Here is a 23,611-nt window from a genome sequence, read left to right as displayed (position 1 = left end):
AAAATTCTCATATTTTAAATCATAAAAATATGTAGATGAACAGATCGTTTCTTAAAAGGGAGAGACCATGAAATATTTTCAGGTATTTCTCTAAGTGGGATGGATAAACATAACTCGATACATACCTTGGAAATGAAAGGAACAAAGTGTCTTCTGAAAGGCAAGCGGCACTTCAAAAACCACATAGCAATCACGTGATATGCCAATGATACAATATAATGGTTAAACTTGAATGGGTTTGTGTAGGGGATGGCAATAGCAAAGATGGACATGTACTGGTCTGACACAAAGCTAGCATACACTTTTGGTAGGTGGAGTAAAGCTGAAAAGAAAGAACAAATATCATAATTAAGTCAAATATAGAATGATTTTTCATCATTTCATGAATATTTTAATGGCCAAACAAAAATGGCACAGAATTTTCAAAATAAAGCAAACAAGGCCTTAAAAACCTTAAAATATACAAAATGTAATTAATCAAACTATAAATATCTACAGCACTTTATTGCAATTGCAGTGTGCATGTCAATAATCCACAATTAATAAATACATTACAAAACTGCCATAATCTTGAAATAAGAAAAAAAAATGTCTTCATAACAGAATCTCAGGCTGAAAAAAATAGTTTAAAACTATTTTTCTTAATAAGTAATAGTAAATTTTCATTTACTTATGCCTCAACAAATTTGAGCTCACTTGACAAAAACTCCAAAATCGGTTGTGCATTTTGGACTGTTGCAGTAATTTTGGAGAGATTCAACATAACCTCACGCAGCAGCTTGATCATAGAGTCTCTCATCTCTAGTACGCATAGAGTAAGAGCACTAACACACAGAGGACCAGCACAGCGACTTAGTACTCCTAACTCTAAGCATTTGATGACCTGCAAAGAAAGAGGAAAAAGTTCACCCAAAGTCATTTCATTACAAAACTTAGCAACTCAACATTTATATATCCTTAAATGAACTTCATTTAAAGCCTAATCACCACTTTAATAAATGGGTTTAATCTATAGAATTTAGGCCATAGGACACAGACCTGAGACCAAGGAAGCCATTTAGCTCCGAGGTAAAACTGGAAGGAAACTACAGTTGCGTTGTAAAGTTAAGAGGCCGAACAGCCTGATGGAAGCAGTAACAGAGATAAAATAAAAGGCTAAAAAATGGATGCCGCTAGAGGATGAAGGGCACTGTAAAGACCCTTTAGTAATGCCTACAGTACACCATATGAGGTATACTGATTGACATGGCAGGCTTACAATACAGCAGTTTAATGACAACAGCGAGTCACATTTCTAAGCTATCAAAAGACTCACACAAGAGCATTCATAAAATGAAATTGAAATTGGAGATTGGTCAAGTTCAGAAAGATAGATGGCTGAATGGATAGACCCATGAGAGCTGAGGATACTTTAAAGGAGAAAGAGAAACTGCAAAGAATGTCAAGTAATATCAATCAGCCAGACAATTGGTCCTTGCAACAGCAACTCATTGAACTAATCCAACCATTAATTAGTGTTATAAGATCTTTTTTAAGGGTTACACTGACAGTTTGATGTTAGATCCTTCTTTATGTATGGTTCTTTTTAATACATACATACAGTATGTTAAATAGCCAGGCATAATCTTTACCCACCTTCTCTTTCCTTACACATCTGACAATACATTACCCTACTCCTTAACCTCGTGCTTAAGTGGGTAGCTACAGGTTCCAGTTTCAAGATAAAGATCCATCTCTTAGGGCAAATCTCAAGCTAACCAAGAAGGATATTCTAATGTCATACTAATCTACTCTCAATACCTTTGCAGAAACACTATCAGATGCTGGAATTTTTCTTCTAGACCACAGTTTGCTGGATGCTTCTATGCTGGGAATAACAGTACCAGGCCAGAAAACTTTCTTTTTGGCTAAAATGGTGAAATTGGCATTTGAGTCAATGAGGAAGGTGGTGCTAAAAGATTATTTTTCCCAGAGTGTACTATTACGGTTTCACAAGTTTTTCTTTCCAAAAAATGGGATACTCAAGTTGGTCCCAATCAACTGGGTGATCATTTTCCTTTAGTCCCAGAGCTCATTAGGACTGAAATTCTGTGCCCAGCAGACCTTGCTAAACTTTGTGCAAGCATTTGTAACTATATAATAGGCTCCAAAAATGTGTAGCATTTACAATATTCAGATCTGGTAGGCACAGTTTTACAATAATGACTTCCTTGTGATAGATATATTGAGCCACATACAAAAAGTTACTTTTGAAACCTTCCTCACTCTTACCTTCTGCTGAACGGGAGCCTCCAAATACTTGTGGTAAGAAGCTAAATTTCCAAGAACAGGAAAAACATAACTTTGAAAATCAGTCCTTGTAAATTTTGCTGGGGTATTACGCAAGGACTCCGGCAAACCTAAATTCTTATCAGTAACCTGAAACAAAAATAAATAAAGTTACTTGGGAGATTTTGTTTAGACAAGCATGTGTGAAATTCTACTTAAATTTCTATATAAATCATATGCAATATAAATTGATTGCAATTATCACATCAGCAAGATTTAAGCCATACCTATCTTAGCAGTGTACCATATTTCAGTGAATTTTTTTCTATATCATAAGACATTCATTATTGTAAATATTATCTTTGCATGTATGCTACAATCAATAAATAATTAGATTTTCTTATATTTTGACCAGGAAGAATACTAGAAGTAGACTGAATTTCTAAGGGAATTTTATAGTCAGGTTCCAAATCTCATAAAAGTGATTTTTTAATTGGGGGTGGTAGTTTTCCTGCCAAAATTATGAAAATTCATATCTAGGGGTATTTTGATATGATAAATCCATTGCAGCATGGTGCCAAAGCGAGAAATGACCGGAAATGGATCAAAATGGCATCTGTTTCAAGATGGCTGCCATTTCGTGTAATATCTGTATAGATAAACATATTTTGTCAGTTTGACTGAACAAAGTGATCTACACTTAATATGTATACCTCAGTGAGTTCATTTTTAATGATTTAATTGAATGAACACATTCTTGTTGCCTTAAATCCAAGATGGCCGCCAAAACAGAGGGTTTAGACTATCTCTGTAATTTACGGAATTGTCTCCATTGATTGCAATTTTTCACAAATGATATGGAAACATCAGTACTAATTTTGAACAATGTTACACAGATTGCAGCATCACAATTAGTAGTTTTTAATAACATATAGTTATATGTAATGAATATATTTTATTTTAACTGGTACTACTTCACATGGTATACGATATTATGTTGAACTAGGTATCAAAAAGTAGTCTAGCTGCGGGCGGCTAATGCAGGTGCAACTGATGATAAACTTAAACAAAAGTGCACACAGGCTCAAAAGTTAAAACTTAATTCACTTTTAACATAAAACATTTGCTAATTTTTTAAACTGTCCACAACTGCTAAAACAAACTAGACAAAATTATTTATGCATGGCTGGTCTTCTTTGGATCTCTTATGACAAAGGATTGTACATTGAAGTTTAGATTTGAAACAACTGCACTTGTTTGATTGGCAGCCAGTTTTACAATTACATGACACCATTTCAATGACAGCGTCTGGAATGGGATGATTTGTCATCATAACTGGTATCAATTTCTGTTTCTCACTATCTAAGTTGAACCCCACGGAGATCAGAGCATTTGTTTTCATTTCAAGTACAGGCTCAGTAGCATTTTGCCATACATGCGCTTGAAGGAAGGCACGAGAGATGTGCAGCCGAGCTGCATCACTAGTAGGGGGTATTTCTTCTGGGCGATTGGTAGTCAATATACTCTTAACTCGCATGGCGTCCAACGATGATGACTGGTTGTCTTTGTACAATCTGCACATGAAGACTTCAACGTGCTTGTAGTCAATTTCAGATGGGCTTTTAAGGTTAGTATTGTCCAGAAGATTGTGGAAATCCTTAAAAGTATTCCATGCAGTTGATTTGCCAATGCCATATATATAACTCGTGGTATCACATCCAGTTAAAGAGTGAAGAAGGGGGATAGATATAGGATCCATGCCTTGGCTTATGATTCCTTCTACCACAAATTTGATGTCTGTGATCTTTTGTTCTTTTCCAATCTGCTGCTGTAAATACACTTTCCTATTTCCAAAATGTTTGTAGTTGGCAAGAAGAATCACAAATACATCAGTATCCTGTGACACTACCACAATATGTTCCGCGGTTGAATTGACTATGCTTAATACCATACGGGTATCTGCTTCCTCATGGTCAGACTCCATGCTATCTAACTGTATGCCCAAAGAGGATGAACGGACATCCATGGGGTCTTCAAATGCCCCAGAGACAACAATAATCTTATCTTGAGGTGCATTTTTGATGAGAGTATCACCAAGGAGCTGCTGCAGAGCAATCTTGTTATCATTTATGCTCAAAAAGCTTTTGAAGTTGTCACCTTGAGGCAGGTTTACTTCTGGGGAAATTACTTTTGGCACCGCTTTGCGTTTTTGTTTTCTTTTTCCTTGTTTGTCTTTGGATTTAGAGGCCCTAGCACTTCGTGTGTCATCTTTGATGGAAGTTCCATCATAGCGGTCCATCACAATGTCTATCCTTGTGCTTGGAAACTTATATACCCCCTTGCAGTACTCTGTAGCAAATTCTCCGAATGTACTAATCGATTTAGTTGAAACCCTGTAGACATACGCCATCCCATCAACAACATGCTGTGAAGAAGTGGGGTCTATTTGGGGAACAATTTGGGAAGGCTGAACTTTTGCAGTTTCACAAATGTTGTTGACTAGATCTGACTTGTTTCCTTTCCTCATGGTCTTATCTGTATAAAACAGTGCAATGGGGACAGACATCATTTCATGCTTTGCGATATGTTGCAGATCTACTGGCCTTCCAGCTTCATATGCTACACAGAGACGCTGTAGCACACCTCTGTTTGCATTTACAACTTTATTTTGCTGAGAGCCTGTTTGGTCCACTTCAAATAAGTTAGAAAAAGTGGGACTTTTCATTTTCTTCATTGCAGCACTGAATAGTACAGAAAAACGGTCGAGTTTAAGTTTGCTCATGAAATTAGGCCTACATTCACGGTGCCATACTAGCTTGGGATGATCAGTTTCCTGAAAGATATCATCTAGTATAGCCAACGCCGCTGTTATGCAGGCTGGCCTCTCTACCTTGTTTTTCCAGAGTTCACATTGTGATTTTATGTCTTGAATATTTGTAACATCAGAAACAGGCTTATTTTTCCTAAACTTTGTCTTTGGGTCCTTCTTATCATTTTGACAAACAAAGCACTTCTGCTCATAATCAAACCGTGCTGGGCGCTTGGCCGATGACGCCATATCCCTAGTTATTATACTTCTACGATGCAGTTATTTCACAACCTATTGCTGAAATGAGAACATATTATTACCCCAAACTATCTATACTAATATAATTTATATGAAAACATCATAAACGTTGTCCTGTAAAATGAATAATCAGTTTGATTTTGTGAATATTTAAACAAAAAATGTAGAAATTCAAAAAATAAAGGGCAATGTTAACGTATACATTTTAGTGGCCATCTTGAATTTAAGACTACACAAATTCATAAAATCAATAAAATTACTTGAAATAGACTCGTTTAGTCCCAAACAGTAAAAACAGAAAATTTTGTTCAATGAAATGGACAAAATATTGTTATCTTCGCAGAAATGGTACGAAATGGCGGCCATCTTTAAATGGACGCCATTTTGAGCCATTTCTGTTCATTTTTCGCTTTGGCACCATGTTGCAATGGATTTGTCATGTCAAAATCTCCCAAGATAGAAAATTTCATAATTTTGGCAGAAAAACTACCACCCCAATGGAATTTTTAGTTTTGGACCCTGACTATTAGTAATAGAATCTATAGTTTCAATAGTTACCGGTGGTTCACTTTACACAACTCGCACTATTCCTCAATCCAACTGTCTTCCCCCTAAATGTCCAGTTCATAATAGATGGGTATGACACCTGGCATTGTATGGTAAACAATATTGGCTTAGACATGCTTGATATGGGAAGACAAACTCAAACCCAAAGAATCTTAGATTTTTATTCTATTTGAGGGTTCATGGAAATAATTTAAGTTACTCTTTTGCAATACAGGATGACTTCAGCATAAGAAAACAATAAATATACTATAGCCAGGAGAGGCAGAAAAATTGGCTTAGCTTAAGTTAAAAGGATTAGTGTCAAGGAGAAATTTCCTTTTCCATTTCCTTTAGAGGACCACTATCAAGAAAAATTTGCATTTTTTTCTACCTCACAGGTATAGTGTCCAATTTTTTTATATCTATAAAAATTAGCCGACATCAAACAAATGAAACAAAAAAAGGGGACCTCTCCTCTCTACGCTCCTCCCAGCCTGACAAGGGACTCAACTGAGTTCGGCTGGTACTGCTAGGGTGCCACAGCCCACCCTCCCCCGATATCCACCACAGATGAAGCTTCATAATGCTGAATCCCCTACTGCTGCTACCTCCGTGGTCATCCAAGGCACCAGAGGAAGCAGCAGGGCCTACCGGAACTGCGTCACAATTGCTCGCCATTCATTTCTATTTCTAGCACGCTCTCTTGCCTCTCTCACAAAATTGGGGGAAGTGCCTTGGTATATGTACGTATGTATAAAATTAGCTTCATCAACTTCCTTATAGAAGTATACTGTCTAGCTAAGATCAGGGTGGCAGGCAAACTTTTCTCCAATGAGGCAAGATAAAACTTCTACTGGAGAACAAAAAAAAGGGGAATTTCAATTCTCATACATTACCCACACTTTAACCTACAGCCATCTCCTCTTTGGCTTATCAACCTAAATACTCTATCTTTAACACTCATCTTGTATTGACATCAATTATTGGTTACTGTATAGCAAATTAAACTTTTCTGTTGAAAATTCTATAATTAATCATCCCTTTTTATAAACAGTCCATCAATTTGATTGAAAACTAACTTCAACAACAACATGACTGCACAAGTCCATTTTCTTTAAATCTATTAAATTATTTTACTGAATTTAGCCTCAAAAATTCTAAAAATTTAAGTTAATATCATTTTAAGTCTGGATCATGTCAGAAGCAAGATTCATTATCAAAGATTAGGCAGAATCGGTAGTAGCCTGATTAAATTTCTCTGGAAAAAAATCTGCAATAATGTAGTTTCAAGCAAAACTTTAAAAAGGATGTCATCCTCATACTCTTCATCTTATTGATTCTTCAAAGAATCCATCTCATTAAACTTCGATCCCACATACTGATTACTACAGCTTCCTAAAGGGCTTATGCAATGCACATGTGGGGGAAAATGTGTTTTGAAGCCTACCCCTTAAGAAGTACTAGCACCTACAATGATATTACTCACACCTTACAACTGCTGGGAGCAGAGTTTAGACTAGAAAGCATGTGAACTAGGCCAGCTTATCATGATGTATCCTCTAGTTAGCCTATTCAGAAAATGATGTAGATGTATTGTATAATTATGCACTTGGCATTAGCGCAAGATGCCTCAATGTGAATCACTGCATAGAAGTGTTGCTCATTTTCACTTAGTCCAGATGCAGTTGGAAAGATATGGACATAAAATACAGCAAGTTAGATGAAAGGAAAAAAAGGGTGTTTTCAAGAAACAATTTAAAGACCATACAGCAATAAAAAGAGTGCATCATGAAAGCTGCATTGCTGTTGCTAATCCCTAGCAGACTTACAATAAAATTGAACAAAACTTACTAAGGCACACAGAGCTAGTGCAAAATAATTAATGTTGTTGCCGTCACGTGACAAAATGAGGGCTCTATTCTGTAGGACCTGAGGAACTCTCTCAAGAATGAGACGAAGCACATCCCAATCTGAAAGATAGCATAAAAAATCTATGAGCAATTTAAAATACAGTATGTATTTACAGTATATATTTTTATTACAGTACAGTACAGTAGACTGGAATACTACCATTATAGAGAAAACTTTATGCAGACTAAGAAAACCAAAATTTGTTACTTTGCAACTTCATCCTTTGTACAATAATCATAACACAACACTAAACACAATAATATTCATTAGATATGAAAAATCTCCAAAATTTCTCCCACCAAATTATAAAGTAAGAGTAACATAGAAATAAAAGAAAACATTCTGCCATGATCATCACAGAAATACATCTAATGTTTCATCCACAACTTTTAAAATGCACCAATCTTCAAAAAAATATTTTTCCAGATTCCGTTTTCTAGCACTATCATTAACGTCACATAGATTTACCAAAATCAAAACTTCATAAATTAATTACAATGAAAATTTCCCAAATTATCATAAACATTAACAATAAAAACTATATTAGACAATTATTAATCTTTGCAAAAAGTCCAAGTCATTCATTATTATAATATACAGATTGATCATAAACTCTCAGCCTTCCTTAATAGGCTGAGATTAACCTTAAAATCTCTAGACCTTCATTATTACACACATTGATTAATTATAACAAAAACTATGAACCTTTATCAATAAACATGATACTTTTATGCAGCTTATCAACAGGATGCAAAATACAAACCATTATGATATAAAGGCAGCAGCAACAATAACAATAATAACTACTATTAATACTCCCACTATTTTCTAGAGACCTTAGTCTTCAAAATGATATGGATCTGGGTAAGCAAATTCATAGTAACGCACTTACAAGGGAAATGTGTGTAATTTGAAAAAAAATAGCCCGTCTACTTTTGTGAAGCCATACTGTACAAGACAAAGTAAGATCTAAAAATTTTCAGGAAATGGAGAACATATTTTCCAAGAGCCACTAGAAATTATTCATAAAATGCAAGCCAAATTTTCAACTAGTAGAATAATTTTGGTATAGAAGCATTTAAGAATTATTCTCAATCAATTAAGAAATATAAAATCTAAACAAACCTTTTTCTTTATTCATAGCCACGATAACTGTCATAGCTGCCTGAATAAGAGATAGATGAGTCACTTCAACCTTGGACACTGCCGACTGATCTGAGATTACAATCGTAGAGTCTTTTGATCCTAAACTGCTCTCTTCATTTGCAGTGTCTGAAGTAATAACTGGAATTAAAAATAAATATTGACTAATTTAAAATACGTGTAATCTATACTTTTAAAGGTTAAAAAACTGAAATAAATCAAGTAAAAAAACAGCTGCTACATATTTTAAAGCATTTATAGTCTCAAAAAAAGTTAATAGTAAATATTATGAGTGGTTTTCTTATTCATAAAATTAAATCTTTTCTTGTTCACAGCAGTAAATTAAGGGCTTTTTGAAATATCAATTCAATGTTCTGCCATTCTTATTTCATAAATTTCTTATGATTTCTTACAACCTGGCTAAATAGCCATTAAACACCCTGCAAGCCAGTTTTGCAAAATTCTATTAACCAAAATTAAGGAACTAACAATTACCAACAAAAAGGCACCCTATACTATAATTTATTCCACTTTAGGGGAAGGCTAATTTTCTATTTAAAACCACCTCTATCTTCATTAAATTAAAGTCCCCCCAAAATAAAATGTCCTCCTCTCTGTGGACAGAAGTTTGCCATGTAGCTACCCGAGAAGATAGCCTCATATTCCTGTTACCACCCAACCAGATGCTGGTTATTAACAGTAAAGTTTCAGGAACTATAGGAGCAATAGCTGGAGAGGCAACTTTGCAAAACTAGCCTTCTTGTTGACAAAGTAAGTCCTGAAAGGTGTTTTCTTTATTAATCCAGAAGGTCGAGAATAAACCATTAACACGGTTGCTATGATTGTTTACAGGGAGGCCTCAGGTAGCAGTCATGCTAAGATATTCGAGCCTCTGTCTGGGATTCCTAAAGAACTTTCTCCTATATATCTTAACCTGAATATTGAGACATGAGGAAGAAAGTCTATCTATCTTGATGCTATCTTATTCCCCTGTAGGAGAGTAGAAATTGGCAATTGAAAGTGCTCACTTGGGGACTTCATAGTAGCCAGCCTGAAGCACAGAGCTTTGAACTGGTAGCTACTTTTCCAAAAGATGCAACAGGAAAAGCCTCCAGATGGACAGGGAGAATGAACCTGAGGGTATGTGTCCTTCCAATGAATGGATACAGAGCAGTCTTCACATTTGTGAAGAACCATAAGCTGTTAGTCGTGTCTGTCCTGGGAACCAAGCAGGGAGACCAATGAACAATTTCCAGTTCCCACTGACTATTCAATTCATAAGAGTAGACTTTAGGAGTCTGTAAAACTTATCAAAAGCCCTCGTGTCACCCTAGTTACCTGCCAGTAGCGAGCAAGCTCTGGTAGCTCACAGGCGATATCAGTGAGCAGGTCTGAAACGTTGTCTGTGTGTTGCTCAACATCTTGAAAGGCACATCCTTGCTCATAGGAGCTTCAGGAAGGACTGAATTCTATGATCTATTCTGCCTTACCTTTCCCTATCCCTCAACCTGGAAGGACAGGTTGAGAGCGAAAGGAAAAAGCACTGTTCAAGCCACTATTATCATTATTATTACTACCTGAGCTACTACTCCAGTTGGAAAAGCAGGATGCTATAAGCCCCAGGGCTCCAACATGGAAAAATTGCCCAGTGAGGAAAGGAAATAATGAAATAAATTGCATATAAGAAGTATTGAATACAGAATACTGCATAAAATAAAGATCAGTAACGACGATAAAATAAATGTCCGAAATTGTCTCCGATCAACTTCCCACTTGAATGAGGAGGGTACATAATACTGTAAGAACAGTACGTACCAAGTGGAATGATACGTACCAGGAGCTGTACATTCCAGATTCATACCAGGAGGGGCAGTATTTGTTCTCAGTAGCATCGAGAATGTACCAATATTTGAAGATGATCTCAACATTCCCTCCTAATACTCGTGGGAATAGTTTCGTATCAGCGAAGTCGCTCTCCCAGTGAATACATTTTGGTACGAGGTATAAGTGCTCACACAACCACTTTCACTATCATATCTTTTATGAGATCAAACTAGCTAACCCTGTTGCAGGATGATTGGCCCTCCTCTTCAGCTTCCAACTTTAGAGAATTCCAGACAACTACCTTAAGGGCTGCTTAGTATGGTTATTCTGACTTCCTCTGAGCAATGGAATTCCTTACACTTTAGTGAGAGATAGAATTGTGATTCCTGGGCTATTAGCAGACACCCACCCCATTCCCGAATCCATGGCCACAGAAGCTACTTCTATGGCCAGCGTACAAACTACACAAGGTTTGAATGTTGGGCAGTCACAGCCACATGCTGCACTTATACTCAAATTTTGTTAAACCGAAGGACGAAGAAGTACACAGACTTGATCCAGTTAAATGTTAGGAACAAAATCTTCTTGAGGCAACATTCAGCTGCTCCATGAGCCATTCAAAATCCTGAGGAATGAGAATACAGTTGTATCCCACTTTGCCACACAGGGGAATCTAGAGAATGCACAGTACATCCCTTACGGAATGCATTGGTACAAGGGCTGCAGCCCAGTTTCCACAGAGGGGAGCAGACATCATAGGGTAATAGTAGAAGAACCCACAAACAAGATTCCTCTTCTACTGATAAGTAACTGCCAAGGATCAAGGCCCTTCAAGGATAACTATTCCGGGATCCCACTCGCACTTTCTAGCAGGCGCTGACAAAGACTCCTACAACCTACAGGTACAATGTGCTCCTTCAATTTTTTCCTCTCCTATTTTCAAACTAAAACAGTTGCGAGTAGGTCGGTCTTTTCTTAGGACCATTATTGAACTTGAGGAATAGATTGCAAAGAGTTTTTGATACACAAAATAGTCAGTATAGGAATGTGATATCTGGTTTTCCTCAGGGTAGCATTTTTGGCCTATTACTTTTCATATTATATACACATGTGGTTTGACCTAGAAAACATGCTTGTTGCATATGCAGACGATGCTACTCTCTTTGTATCAATTTAATAGTCATTAAATCCCTAAATAGAGATCTAACTAAAATTGGTGCATGGTGCAAATTATGGGGCATGAAGCTGAACCTTAACAAAAATCAAAGTATAATTGTAAGTAAGTCAAAGACAGTGATTCCTCAACATCCAGATCTCTGCATTGATATGCTTCTTTTTCTATATGAAACTTTTAAGATTTTAGATGTGATTCTTGATTGCAAATCTACTTTTGAGAAACACACAAAGTCTGTTTCTTATTCAATTGCACTAATTTTAGAAACACATTTGGCCTGTTTCTTCTTCAATTGTGCAAAAGTTAGCTTATTGAGAAGATCTTTCAAGACTTTAGGTGATCAATCAATCCAGGAGAAATGTTTTAATTCCTTCATTCTAACTTATTTCAAGAACTGTCTTCTTGTCTGGTCTTCAGCTACCGACTCTCATCTTGATCTGTTGGACTATTTTTTCGCATTCGCATATTCCCAGACTGTACCATCCTGTATGTAGTACTAGGTATGCAGTTAGTTCCAACAGTCTTGCCTTCTCCATCATAAGTCAATACTACACAGTATTCTATAAGTTTTATTCCAGCTGTGACCAGATTGTGGATTGATCTTCCTACTCAGGCTGTTGAATCAGTGGAACTTCAGAAGTTCAAACTCGCAGTGAATGTTTTTTATCTTGAACAGGTTAGGACAGGCTTCATTCATGGTGTACACCAATAAAATGCTATTTCCTGGCACTCCATAGTGAATGCATAAAACGTCACTAAACATGAGTTGCTGGCCTCCCCACAACTGTTATGCACATTTATCGACATATGTCATCTACTTAGGGGTAAGATTTCTAGGCCAGTCATCAGGTTAATTATCTTTAATTACAAATTATGGGTAATCCAAGGAAAAGTGTGTGGGATATATTGTGCTTATATTCAGTAACTTAAATGTTCTGCTGGCCCAAATTGGGATGAGAGATTGGTTATAAGATTCCTTGATTAATAAGTGTACTTAGTGTGTCCCTTGCCTACATCTTTATAGCATTTTCATGATCACTAGTCATCGTGGACAGAGCGAATAGCTTTACGACATACAAAGCTTATTTGATGGACTCCAACACTGGCCCATATTCTAAGCCTCATCATGAATAGAGTCAAAGTTTGGAGAGCTGTCAGATAAACCCTGATACAGCATAGTGCAAAGTAGCAGTAGTATTCAATGCTACTGAACCCAAATATAGAGATCAACATCAAACAGCAATAATAAGTTTGACTCCATGTTTCAAGGCTAAACGTATTTCCTACAACATCTTTACTCCAAAACCACTACTTTTAATGGTTTTCATTAATTTATAAATAAGAGTTACATATAAAAACTGAAAATACCTGTACTAGATTCATCTAATCCTTTTTCTGGATCATCTTCCCCTTGTTCATCGGCTGATGAAAATCTTTGGCTATGCTTGTCATTAACCAACACATATGGAGTGTACTGTGGCAGCATAGAGGAAAACTTCTCCTCTTCTTCATTAGTCCTCGATGATGTATTTAGGAATCCGAGCTGACACTTGGAGTTTGCTCTCATTTCAAATATCATTTCAAAGATCTGGAAGAAATAAAAGATTTTGCTACAAATCCAATAAGCAATAAGACTAGCATTTAACTTGGCATCATAGATGCATCTCTAAAAATATTATTTAATATTTAAACTTGACATTTCAAATTGTGTTCATTCAAGATTAGGACAAGATTTCCAAAACTTTAAAATATCCAAAAAAATTTATGTAATTTGAATTTTTCCTAACTACTGTATATAAAACCGAGTCTCTTAAACAGGAGGTGGTCTTCAGTGAAGCTGGAATGGTAACCATATCTTTAACAAAGTATGTGCTGTAGTATGAGACAACCTGTCCAACTGTATCACATCACTTTTGAACTTTGGCTCAGGCAGGAAGTATAACTAGATGGAAAATACCATAAATTTTGAAAATAATTTGAACTTTTCTTAGCTACAGAAACCAGGCTGGGAAGAACGTAGAGAGGAGAGGTCCCCTTTTTTTGTTTCATTTGTTTGATGTCAGCTACCCCCCAAAATTGGGGGAAGTGCCTTGGTATATGTATGTATGTACAGAAACCATTGCTCTTTATATAGAATACATCCTAAGAAGGGAAGTAGTCCCCTAGAACCAGATTGAAAGGTTCTTCTTTTCCCTGGACATGTCATCTTTCCTCATCCTGTAAGGGATACAGGAGAGAGACGCCAAAAACCTCCTAACAGCTAAACATAAGCATGTAAAACCAGTTATAGTCTTGGCCAGCTCTGATTTAAAGGAAAGTTGTTACTAGGTCTCGGAACACCTCTCTCTCTCTCTCTTTATAATGCAGATATCATTCTAAGTGTCTGACCAGACATCAAGACTAATGTGAAAGGAAAAAATTGACTCATACTCCCCTTTGAAAGGAGGATGGAGGGAGTTGCTTCTAAGCAGAGTGCAATCTGCTAAAATGGCAAGCATGTAACAGTTGTGGCTGTTTCCTATGTATGTATGTATGCTGAACATGTTTACCTTATGAAGGATGTATACTTATCACATGTGGCAGGAGGGAGATTTACATAGCTATTAAGCAGCCACAACAGGGCCCAAGGAAAGAGACCTAGGAATTTGTGGGCAACATCCTAAAATGAGGCAAAACTGGTCTAAAACTATCAGATACTGTTCTGTTCAAAGTATACCCACAGATGATCTTGGCTGATGATAACAGAGCTAAACTCAAGTCTTTCCTAGAAAGAGCAAAGGCGTGCACTGATCCCAGGGAGGGATCCAAAGCCTTTCAAGGAAATTCTTCAGCAGAGGGTGGAGAGGGAGATTATGAGCTGCTAAAAATCGCTCTGGTTGGGGAGGCCCTTTCTTTACTATCACCAACATTGTCTCAGGAGCTAATTAGGAGCTTGTAAAATGGGACATGACACAAGTTGGGGTCACCACAGAGTTATGGAGGTGGACAAAACATTCGCCTCTCCCTGGACAAGGGTATTAGATCCATGGAAGGACCTTCACCAACTGCTGTTAAATCAGATCAGCCTTACTGGGCTCACGGACCAGCTGACAGAGTCCTAGGAAAAATGGTCCCACGGTCATCGGGTCAGCTCTGTCCCTTCCTCACAAAGGAGGAGGAGGGTGGCTACAAGGGCAGCATATATGATACCCATTCCCAGCCTAGAGTAGTGTAGATTGGTGCTTTAGGGAGCAGTCACCTCCCACAGGTGCCACAGCAGTAGCTGTTACACCAGGCTCCTCCTGACAGAAAACAAAAGATTCGCTCAGCAGGTGAGCTTTACTCCCTCTTCATGGAAGGCAGCATATCTTGGGGGCAAGAGTGATTCCCCTATTCAAGCTAAGAACGGAAAATGAGTAGGAAAAATTCTCAATATCAAATTGTCCATGCAGTCTGCATTAGATCCAACTGTTCAAGCTAAGAAAGGAAAATGTGCAAGAATAAGTCTCAATATCAAATGGTCCATGCTGTCTGCATTGGATCGCGACTGGGAACTTTCACCTACGTCTAATGAAAAATTACTACATATACTAAACTATTTCAAATATCTAATTACCATTTTATCAAGGAAACATATAAGCACATATGATATGCTTTGAATTAGATAAATTTTTTTCAGTTGTAGCCTATTAGTGACTCATTGACATTATGTGACTACGAAATTTTATGCTCAAGATGTCAACTAAAATAAGGGTAACTTGCTTGACATCGAATTTGCTTAACGACAGGGTTGTTACCACCTAACCTCGTCGTTAATGGAGGTACCTTTACTTAATTAAACTACAGTACTGTTTATATGTATAATACCTCAAACTAAATTGATTTCCCTAATTTCCTTTCTATAATATTAACTCAATATTTTCAGCTAACCTTGTTTTATTAGCCTTACACATTTTTGTGTTTATGCTAAAACCCTCTATTCTTATACATAAAAAAGTTTTCTCCAAGAGTCTTTTAATTGGCTGAATTTCTACACAAAGCAATAATTCCACTTATTCAAATTGATTTTACTACTCTTTGTAAAATCATTCTCCATAATAACAAATGAATCGCTGAAAAATATACCAGTATTTAATTCTGGCTGTACAACTCATAGCATACTAAACAAAAACGAAACACTTTAAAATATGACAAAGTAAAGCAGCGAAAACCAAATAACTTGTAATCTTTGAATCTGAATAAACTAACATTCCAATTATATGTAAATTATATCCAGTACAACTAAAACTTAAAAAAAGAGGACAGTTTTATTACCTGAAGTCTGACCCTTGAAACACCATCCATTATGGTCTCCTTGCGATAATGATGATCCAAGCACAAGATCAGGATCTTGTATGCTTGAATAGCATGCGACGACGGCAATTCCCACAGCTTTTTTTTAAATATTCTTATCAGACCAGCAACTGCAGCAATGACGTCTGCAGCTTCGCTCTCACGCAAGACCTGTTCGTTTTCTTTTGTATTATTGTAAGGAGCTGTGATAATCTGCAAAACGAAAAAAAATATATCTTTTATAAATAAACATTTAAACTTGTTAAATAATTAGGACAAATATGAAAGGAATTTCCTAAGCAGAAAGTTTTCATAATCTTCACATCACTACTTGAATGACATATCTTGTGTATGCAACTATTATTACTCATGTTGGGTGTTTGAGATGTACTTTATGTACAAACACATGTACTGTTCATAACATTAGGTCTATACACCCACAAATTTTCTTAGCTTGTCAATCCAACGTCTTCTCTTCCTTCCCCTGCTCCTTTTGCAATCTCTAAGGATTCACCCTGTTATTCTTAATGTCTATCTATTATCTTTCATTCTCATTATATGTCCTGCCAATGCCCATTTCTTTTCTTATATGTTGAGAGAATATTCTCTACTTCAGTTTGCTTTCGTATCCATGTTGCTCTTTTCTTGTCTACAGTACTAATGTTATCCCCATCATTAGTCTTTCCACAGTTCTTTAGAGAGGCTCCAAGTTTCTGATGTATAAGTAAACACTGATAGCACTACATATATGTGTGTGTGTACATACATACATACATACACACATTTATATATATATATATATATATATATATATATATATATATATATATATATATATATATATATATATATATATATATATATATATATATACTGTATATATATATATATATAAATAAATATTTTATCTCCTACGTCTATTGATGCAAAGGGCCTCAGTTAGATTTTGCCAGTCGTCTCTATCTTGAGCTTTTAAATCAATGCTTCTCCACTCATCATCTCCTACTTCATGCTTCATAGTTTTCAGCCATGTAGGCCTGGCTCTTCCAACTCTGCTAGTGCTTTATGGAAGCTAATTGAAAGTTCAGTGAACTAATCTCTAATACATACATACAAATATACAATATATATACATATAATATTTATAATTTATATTACATATATATATATATATATATATATATATATATATATATATATATATATATATATATATATGTATATATATATGTATATATATATGTATAAATAAATAATTCTCAATTCTCCTAGGCCTAAAAAATTTGGCAAGAGTAGTGGGTAAACTAAAATATCTTCAGATATGATGTGTACAAAATGATAAAATCAATAACTAATACTGTATGTCTACTTCTAACTAGAATGTTTGAAAATATTACCTACAAAAAGATAAAAAAACAACATGCTCTTACATAAGAGAATGTGTTCTTTTTTGAAAAAAATTATTCCTTGGCTTTTCAATTAAATGTCATTTTGCAACAATTATCATGACTACTGTAGTACAGTACTATATAACAATTAGCTGTGATACCCCATAATTTGTTACGGTTACTAACCAAAACAATATCAAATCTTACTTATAAATACCTTTTCAAGTAAAGAAAGAATATCAGGAACAACAGAGGACCTTTGTGTGACAGCAATGTGTACAAGGAGATTAACAGCTGCTGTTCTAACACCAACATTACGTTCTTTTTCAATACCCTCCATTTGGATGGTTACTACATTCCTCACCATGTCTGTGCCATAAAGGTACCTAAAATGGGGGGAAAAATTAGAAAAGGGTAAAAGAAATAATTTGAAATTTCGCGATTTCTATCTAGAGCTGAACAAACACCATATATAGGTAATCTTTATGATTCATGTAAATTAGTTTATATTAGTTATTCAACTTATTTTAATAACTTGTAAGAAAATACAGATTTCCAATAATGACCATTGAGAGTATTAACCCTTTTACCCCCAGGCTATTTGGAACTTTCAAAACCCTTAACGCCCAGGCGTTTTTTTTTTTTTTCAAGCACATTTCGCAGTATATTTTTTTCAAATTGTTCTAACAGCCTTAATTTTCGTCATACAGAGGTCAGGTTGGTCTCATTCTTTTGGAAAATGCCTGAAGTTTCTCATAAAGTTATCAAAAATATGCAAAAAACTGTAAATAGCAGTTTTTTGCAAGGACGTACCGGTACATCCATGGGGGTAAAGGGATGAGTTTTGTGAAAGGTACCAGTACGTCCTCTGGGGATAAAAGGGTTAAAAAGTATATAACTAAATACTTTACCTGTTATTGTTATATACATCTGACAATATAGCCAGTGCTTTCGTTCTTACAGCTGGCCTTGGGTCATGGCAGTAGTACTGATTGAGAAGAGTACCAAGTTTAGCTAACCAATGAGGATGTAAAGGATCCATGGCCTGAGCTTGGTGGTCTAGCAATCTGAGCACGGAGGTTTCCTAAAAGAAAAGAACACAAAATCTAATGAGTTCATTGATTATCATAATAGGTTTAAGTACATCACTTTATAATCATATACTGGCATGAAATGTGTTTTACTTAAAAATGACAATACTTTTCTTATAAAATTTATCTTCATACTTTGCTCATATCATAAGCATTTAATTCAGAAGAAAAAGCATCATAACCTATATCTTCTCCACTTCATCTTCCCCTTTTTGGACCCCAGCATGAGACCATCTTAAGATGCCCCAAGTAAGTACCTCTAGGTACCAGAATGAGCTGGTCCAGAAAGGTCTCTAATTCTTTTATTAGTTTAACAGAGGGCTGTGAAAACACTATAAGTATCACTACCACTAAATTGGTGGGGAGAGGACACTATGATTCTAAGGTAAGTATGGAAATGATAGATTTTATAACGAAAGTCCACTTTATTTCCATGAATTTCACCTTCAAACCATAAGCTGAATCCAACATTTCCCAGATGTCAGCCTATTCCTAGTGTCATTTCAATATTGTGTAATATAGTACTGCATCAAGGCCGTACATAAACCCCCCCCCCCAAAAAAAAAAAAGGGGGGGGAAGAAGAAGAAGTCTTTGAGCAGAGTTTTCAGCAGAGTTATGCATGAACTCTAAAGAAGTTTGTGTATTTAGTTTAGCTTTTATTTGCAATTAATTAGTGATGCTATATTATTGTATAGCTGCTGGGAGGGAAAGTCATTTTTTATGGTTCATTTACAGAGTAGAACAAACACATCTGTAATATTTACAATACTGCAATTTGAAAGACTCAAAAGACAAGATATCTTTTTTTTTATTATAATTAGCAAATTCTAAACAGTTCCCATAATTATGCATAGATCAAAGGATGTGCTAGAGTATCCGTTGCTCAATCAATGGTAGACCTGTAACTATACTTTTAATAACAATAAAATAATCTGAGGTGACCTGGCGTCAGTTTATAAGTGTATCATTGAAACCACTTGTTGTTGGTAGGCCAGCCATTATAATTACCGAATTCACTCTATAGAACCAAAATTATGAAGGGACTGTTGAAATTTGCACGGATAAAGGGAGATCAGAACCCTCTATATCCCCCACCCCTCTTTCTTCAACAATATGGGAGTGACAACAATCCTTCATATCTAGCTGTCACACCGTAAGTCCTTCCTTCCATGTAATCTGGGCATTAGACTTCCTTCAATTTAACCAAGAATGCCGAGACTTGGATCAGGACTTGCACAAAGCAAGGTTCAGAATACTGTATAACTATCCAACTCAAGTGATTAATTTAGAAGAAACTTTCCACACATGCTTTAACTTCTACAAACGTATTGATAGAATGCAAAATAATCCTCAAAGTTTTAAAACTTACCACCACTTCTACACTAGTGATTGAAAAAGTGAATATGACAGCAAACAAAATATAAAATGCCCATACAAAAAAAATTATGGAAACAAATTATAAGGAATAAATATGACCATGTTAAATAAAAATAAATGCACATAAATTCTAAAAACATTTTCCTATAATCAAAAATTAAGCGTTAAAAATATCTATAGTAAGGGTAGGATGAATTTTAAATGAATCTGTGAATCAATATTGGCAAAAAAAAAAAAAAAAAAAAAGCACTTAAGCAAAATTTGTAACTTCTTATGAACACTTATAATTGAAACAATGTGCAATCAAAATATAACAACTGTACTTACTGGTCGAAGATGTGCATATTTATCAACGAGTGAGAAGAATTTATCATAAGATCCCCCAAACTGCTGTAATTCAATCAGTTGCTCAATGACACCCATTATGTCTTTTAGTACATTAAGGATAGATTGTTTTTCAAGGCCATCTTCCAAGGAAACTGAAATCACAACAAACATTTGGACTAAGAACATTAAATACTAGATAATTTAGAAAGGAAATTTTTTTTAAATTTAGAAAACTAATTCTGATCAGAGCATTTTGACAGAAATAAAATAAAAAATAATGCTGTTTATTACAATTTTCATAAAATTATAATAACTTCAAATTAAAGTTTTTTTTTTAAATACCTATTTATACTTCCACAATTCAACAAATACTATATTTTGTAACATTAAAAAGCAATTCATTCATATAGACCTGCACATCATAAAATGCCTTGCTTCCACATGAAGGTCTCTAGTAACACCAACTTGTCCTGATCATAATGAAAAAAGTACACGCTGAGAATAGCCAGACCTTTTACAAATAGCATTCTTTCTAGTCACTAATCTGTGCCCTTCAGAGAACAGTCCTTAAAAGTAAAATGCCAGGAGAGAGGGAGGGAGGGCAAATGCAGATATGAGGCAGCAAGACAGAGAAAATAAGGCATTAAGATAAAAATACCACTTCTCACAAAGTAGGCAAAGATATTCAACCCAAGTGGTGTCAGCATATATAAAATAATGGGTTGTACCTTGCAAAAAAACGACAAGACAATAGGTACCCCACTTACCAGACAGGAGAAAAACCTGATATTACAGATGCCGCCACCCCCGTTAGCCACAGGTATGTGGGGGATTGGTATCGTGTACAGTAGATGACTAAACAACAACCTCTCCCAACGATTTGGCCCGAAGTATACATCAAAAGACTTGCAACCTTCCAATAGTAAAATCTCTTAGAAAGAATATATACTTTGCCAAGTGCCACCTAAAAGAATAGCACTGAAGTGGTGAGTCTTGATCCCTAGTTTACAAAAAAGAGAAACGAGATAGGTGGAAGAAAGCACAGATACTAACTGACAAACCCAGTAGAAAATCATATCCCTTTACAATACAAAATTTCAATGCTCTGCTGAAGGCAAAATCAAACAGCTTTCCAAAGGTAAAAAAGCAAGTACTTGCCTAACTAGGAAAGCATGGAAGGAAAAGCAAAAGAAAATATAGTAAGAAGTCATGCTTCCTCAAAGTTTAAGCATTTGTAACCAAATCCAGGACGAATGAAAGCTCAATTGAAGATAATGGACTGGAATGGGAGACACCATACTAGGGCATGGTCTTCCTAACAAAGTTCAAAGCTGCAAGCATAGAATTGTAAAAACAAAATCTTGAATAAAAAAATACGATGACTTTGGATAAAGGTTCATTTACGGACTTGGATAAACATTATAACAGAGAGAAAGCCCTACTAAAAGATTTAACTTGAAATCTCAAAACTGGCTGGATTACGAGAAAAGATATTTCTCTATTATTGCATATATCAAAAATGTAATGAAGAAGGACCATAGAGATGGCAGCAGCGTAGCTCTTTATTGTTGACAGATAACAACAGTTCTTAAAACACAAAAAAATCTACTAAAACAGCATATGAGGCATTAATTAAAATCCCCTAATAAATCTTGAGCTCTTTTCCTTGGTGAAGTTAAGATTTTAAGTATCAGGTGGCAGTAATAGCTGTCAAAGCAACCTCTGAAAACCATCTTTCTTGCAGACTGCACGGGATAACCTCCATGCGTTCAGATGCAACACTCCTAGATGGACCTGAAGCTCATAAAAGTAAAGCTGCTTCGAAAGTGGATGACCCACGAGATTGACACCAATAGGATCTAGGAGGTCCGTAAACTTCTCTTGCTAGGACCAGAATGAAGCAACTGTAAATATCCAAGAGTTCTATGAAGCCCAAAACTTGAACAGTACCTGTCAAAGAAGGCCACAGGGACAAATGGCATAGATACATAGTCCATCTCTAGCTTGTGACATGACATCCAATCCAATGCAAATCCTAGTCTCTGAGTCATTGGAACTACTGGTGCCAAAATCATCATGAACACATGAGAAGCTGTATATTAACCTTATTGCATAGTCTTATCACTCAAAAAAAGCTCACCAAAGTTTAGTGCATCTTCAGTGAATTTTACAAGGGAACAAACAATTTTATTGAGTCTGACAGAATCTAATTACATTTAACTTTAGTTTTAGTGTATGGTAATTCTAAGTAGAGAAGTACTAATACAGTGAGCTGCAGGAAGAAAAAGGATATACCCTGGAGGTAGCTGTATATTTTTGACATACAGTAATTAGTTGAAATCTTAGAAGTAAGATTAATAATTACCTGACATAAATACCTGACATATAAACTCTCTCAGCTATTTACCAATTACACAGAACATAAAGATCCATTTCAACTCCAGCTTTCATATATCGTGAGACCCTATTGTGGTTGTTAGTAATAACATACATCTTAATCTTTTCCAATGTCAGAATAAGATGAAATTCCTTACCATAGTGTTCAAAAAGATTTGCAAGTGTGTCCAAAAGGAGATCCCATGAGGAGAGGTGAAGTTCTAAAGACAACTTTGATACAAGCTTCTGAATGCTTAGTGCCACTTCATAGACAACCAACACATGGCCATTTTTTCCTGCCTGAAATGCAAAGATAATCAATAAATTACTATGAGCTACTTTCCACATCATACAAAATATAATATTTTTACTCAAGAGGACAGTAATACTCCTCTTTACATCAGTTCAAACTTTACATCGGTCATTTGGGTGGATGGATGGTGTGAAGAAAGCTCTGGGTGATAGGAGGATAGATGTGAGAGAGGCAAAAGAGCTTGCTAGAAATAGGAATGAATGGCGAGCGATTGTGACGCAGTTCCGGTAGGCCCTGCTGCTTCCTCCGGTGCCTTAGATGACCGCGGAGGTAGCAGCAGTAGGGGACTCAGCAGTATGAAGCTTCATCTGTGGTGGAAATGTGGGAGGTTGGGCTGTGGCACCCTAGCAGTACCAGCTGAACTCGGCTGAGTCCCTGGTTAGGCTGGAGGAACGTAGAGAGTAGAGGTCCCCTTTTTGTTTTGTTTCTTGTTGTTGTCGGCTACCCCCCAAAATTGGGGGAAGTGCCTTTGGTATATGTATGATGTATGTATG

The 23,611-nt window shown here is 35.9% G+C and overlaps 1 protein-coding gene across 5 annotated transcripts in view; it reads right to left on the bottom strand.

Annotated features, from left to right (window-relative positions):
* gig (tuberin) overlaps positions 1 to 23,611 on the bottom strand; it is a 143,836-nt gene that overhangs the window by 51,299 nt on the left and 68,926 nt on the right. For 4 of the 5 annotated variants that reach the window (XM_068348007.1, XM_068348005.1, XM_068348004.1 and 1 more), the window contains exons 7-17: positions 22,963 to 23,104; positions 20,429 to 20,580; positions 18,544 to 18,716; positions 17,850 to 18,018; positions 16,227 to 16,457; positions 13,302 to 13,521; positions 8,918 to 9,076; positions 7,733 to 7,851; positions 2,272 to 2,418; positions 697 to 883; positions 126 to 322 (exon numbers count right to left, since the gene is read on the bottom strand). In XM_068348007.1, the coding sequence (XP_068204108.1) occupies positions 126 to 322; positions 697 to 883; positions 2,272 to 2,418; positions 7,733 to 7,851; positions 8,918 to 9,076; positions 13,302 to 13,521; positions 16,227 to 16,457; positions 17,850 to 18,018; positions 18,544 to 18,716; positions 20,429 to 20,580; positions 22,963 to 23,104 (1,896 nt within the window). The remainder of the gene's footprint in view (positions 1 to 125; positions 323 to 696; positions 884 to 2,271; positions 2,419 to 7,732; positions 7,852 to 8,917; positions 9,077 to 13,301; positions 13,522 to 16,226; positions 16,458 to 17,849; positions 18,019 to 18,543; positions 18,717 to 20,428; positions 20,581 to 22,962; positions 23,105 to 23,611) is intronic. The other variant, XM_068348008.1, reaches the window with a different exon arrangement.

Source organism: Palaemon carinicauda, chromosome 24 (genome assembly GCF_036898095.1).
Source record: "Palaemon carinicauda isolate YSFRI2023 chromosome 24, ASM3689809v2, whole genome shotgun sequence".
NCBI lineage: Eukaryota > Metazoa > Arthropoda > Malacostraca > Decapoda > Palaemonidae > Palaemon > Palaemon carinicauda.
The sequence above is the reverse complement of the archived record's forward strand: the minus strand, read 5'-3'. Positions and strand labels throughout refer to the sequence as shown.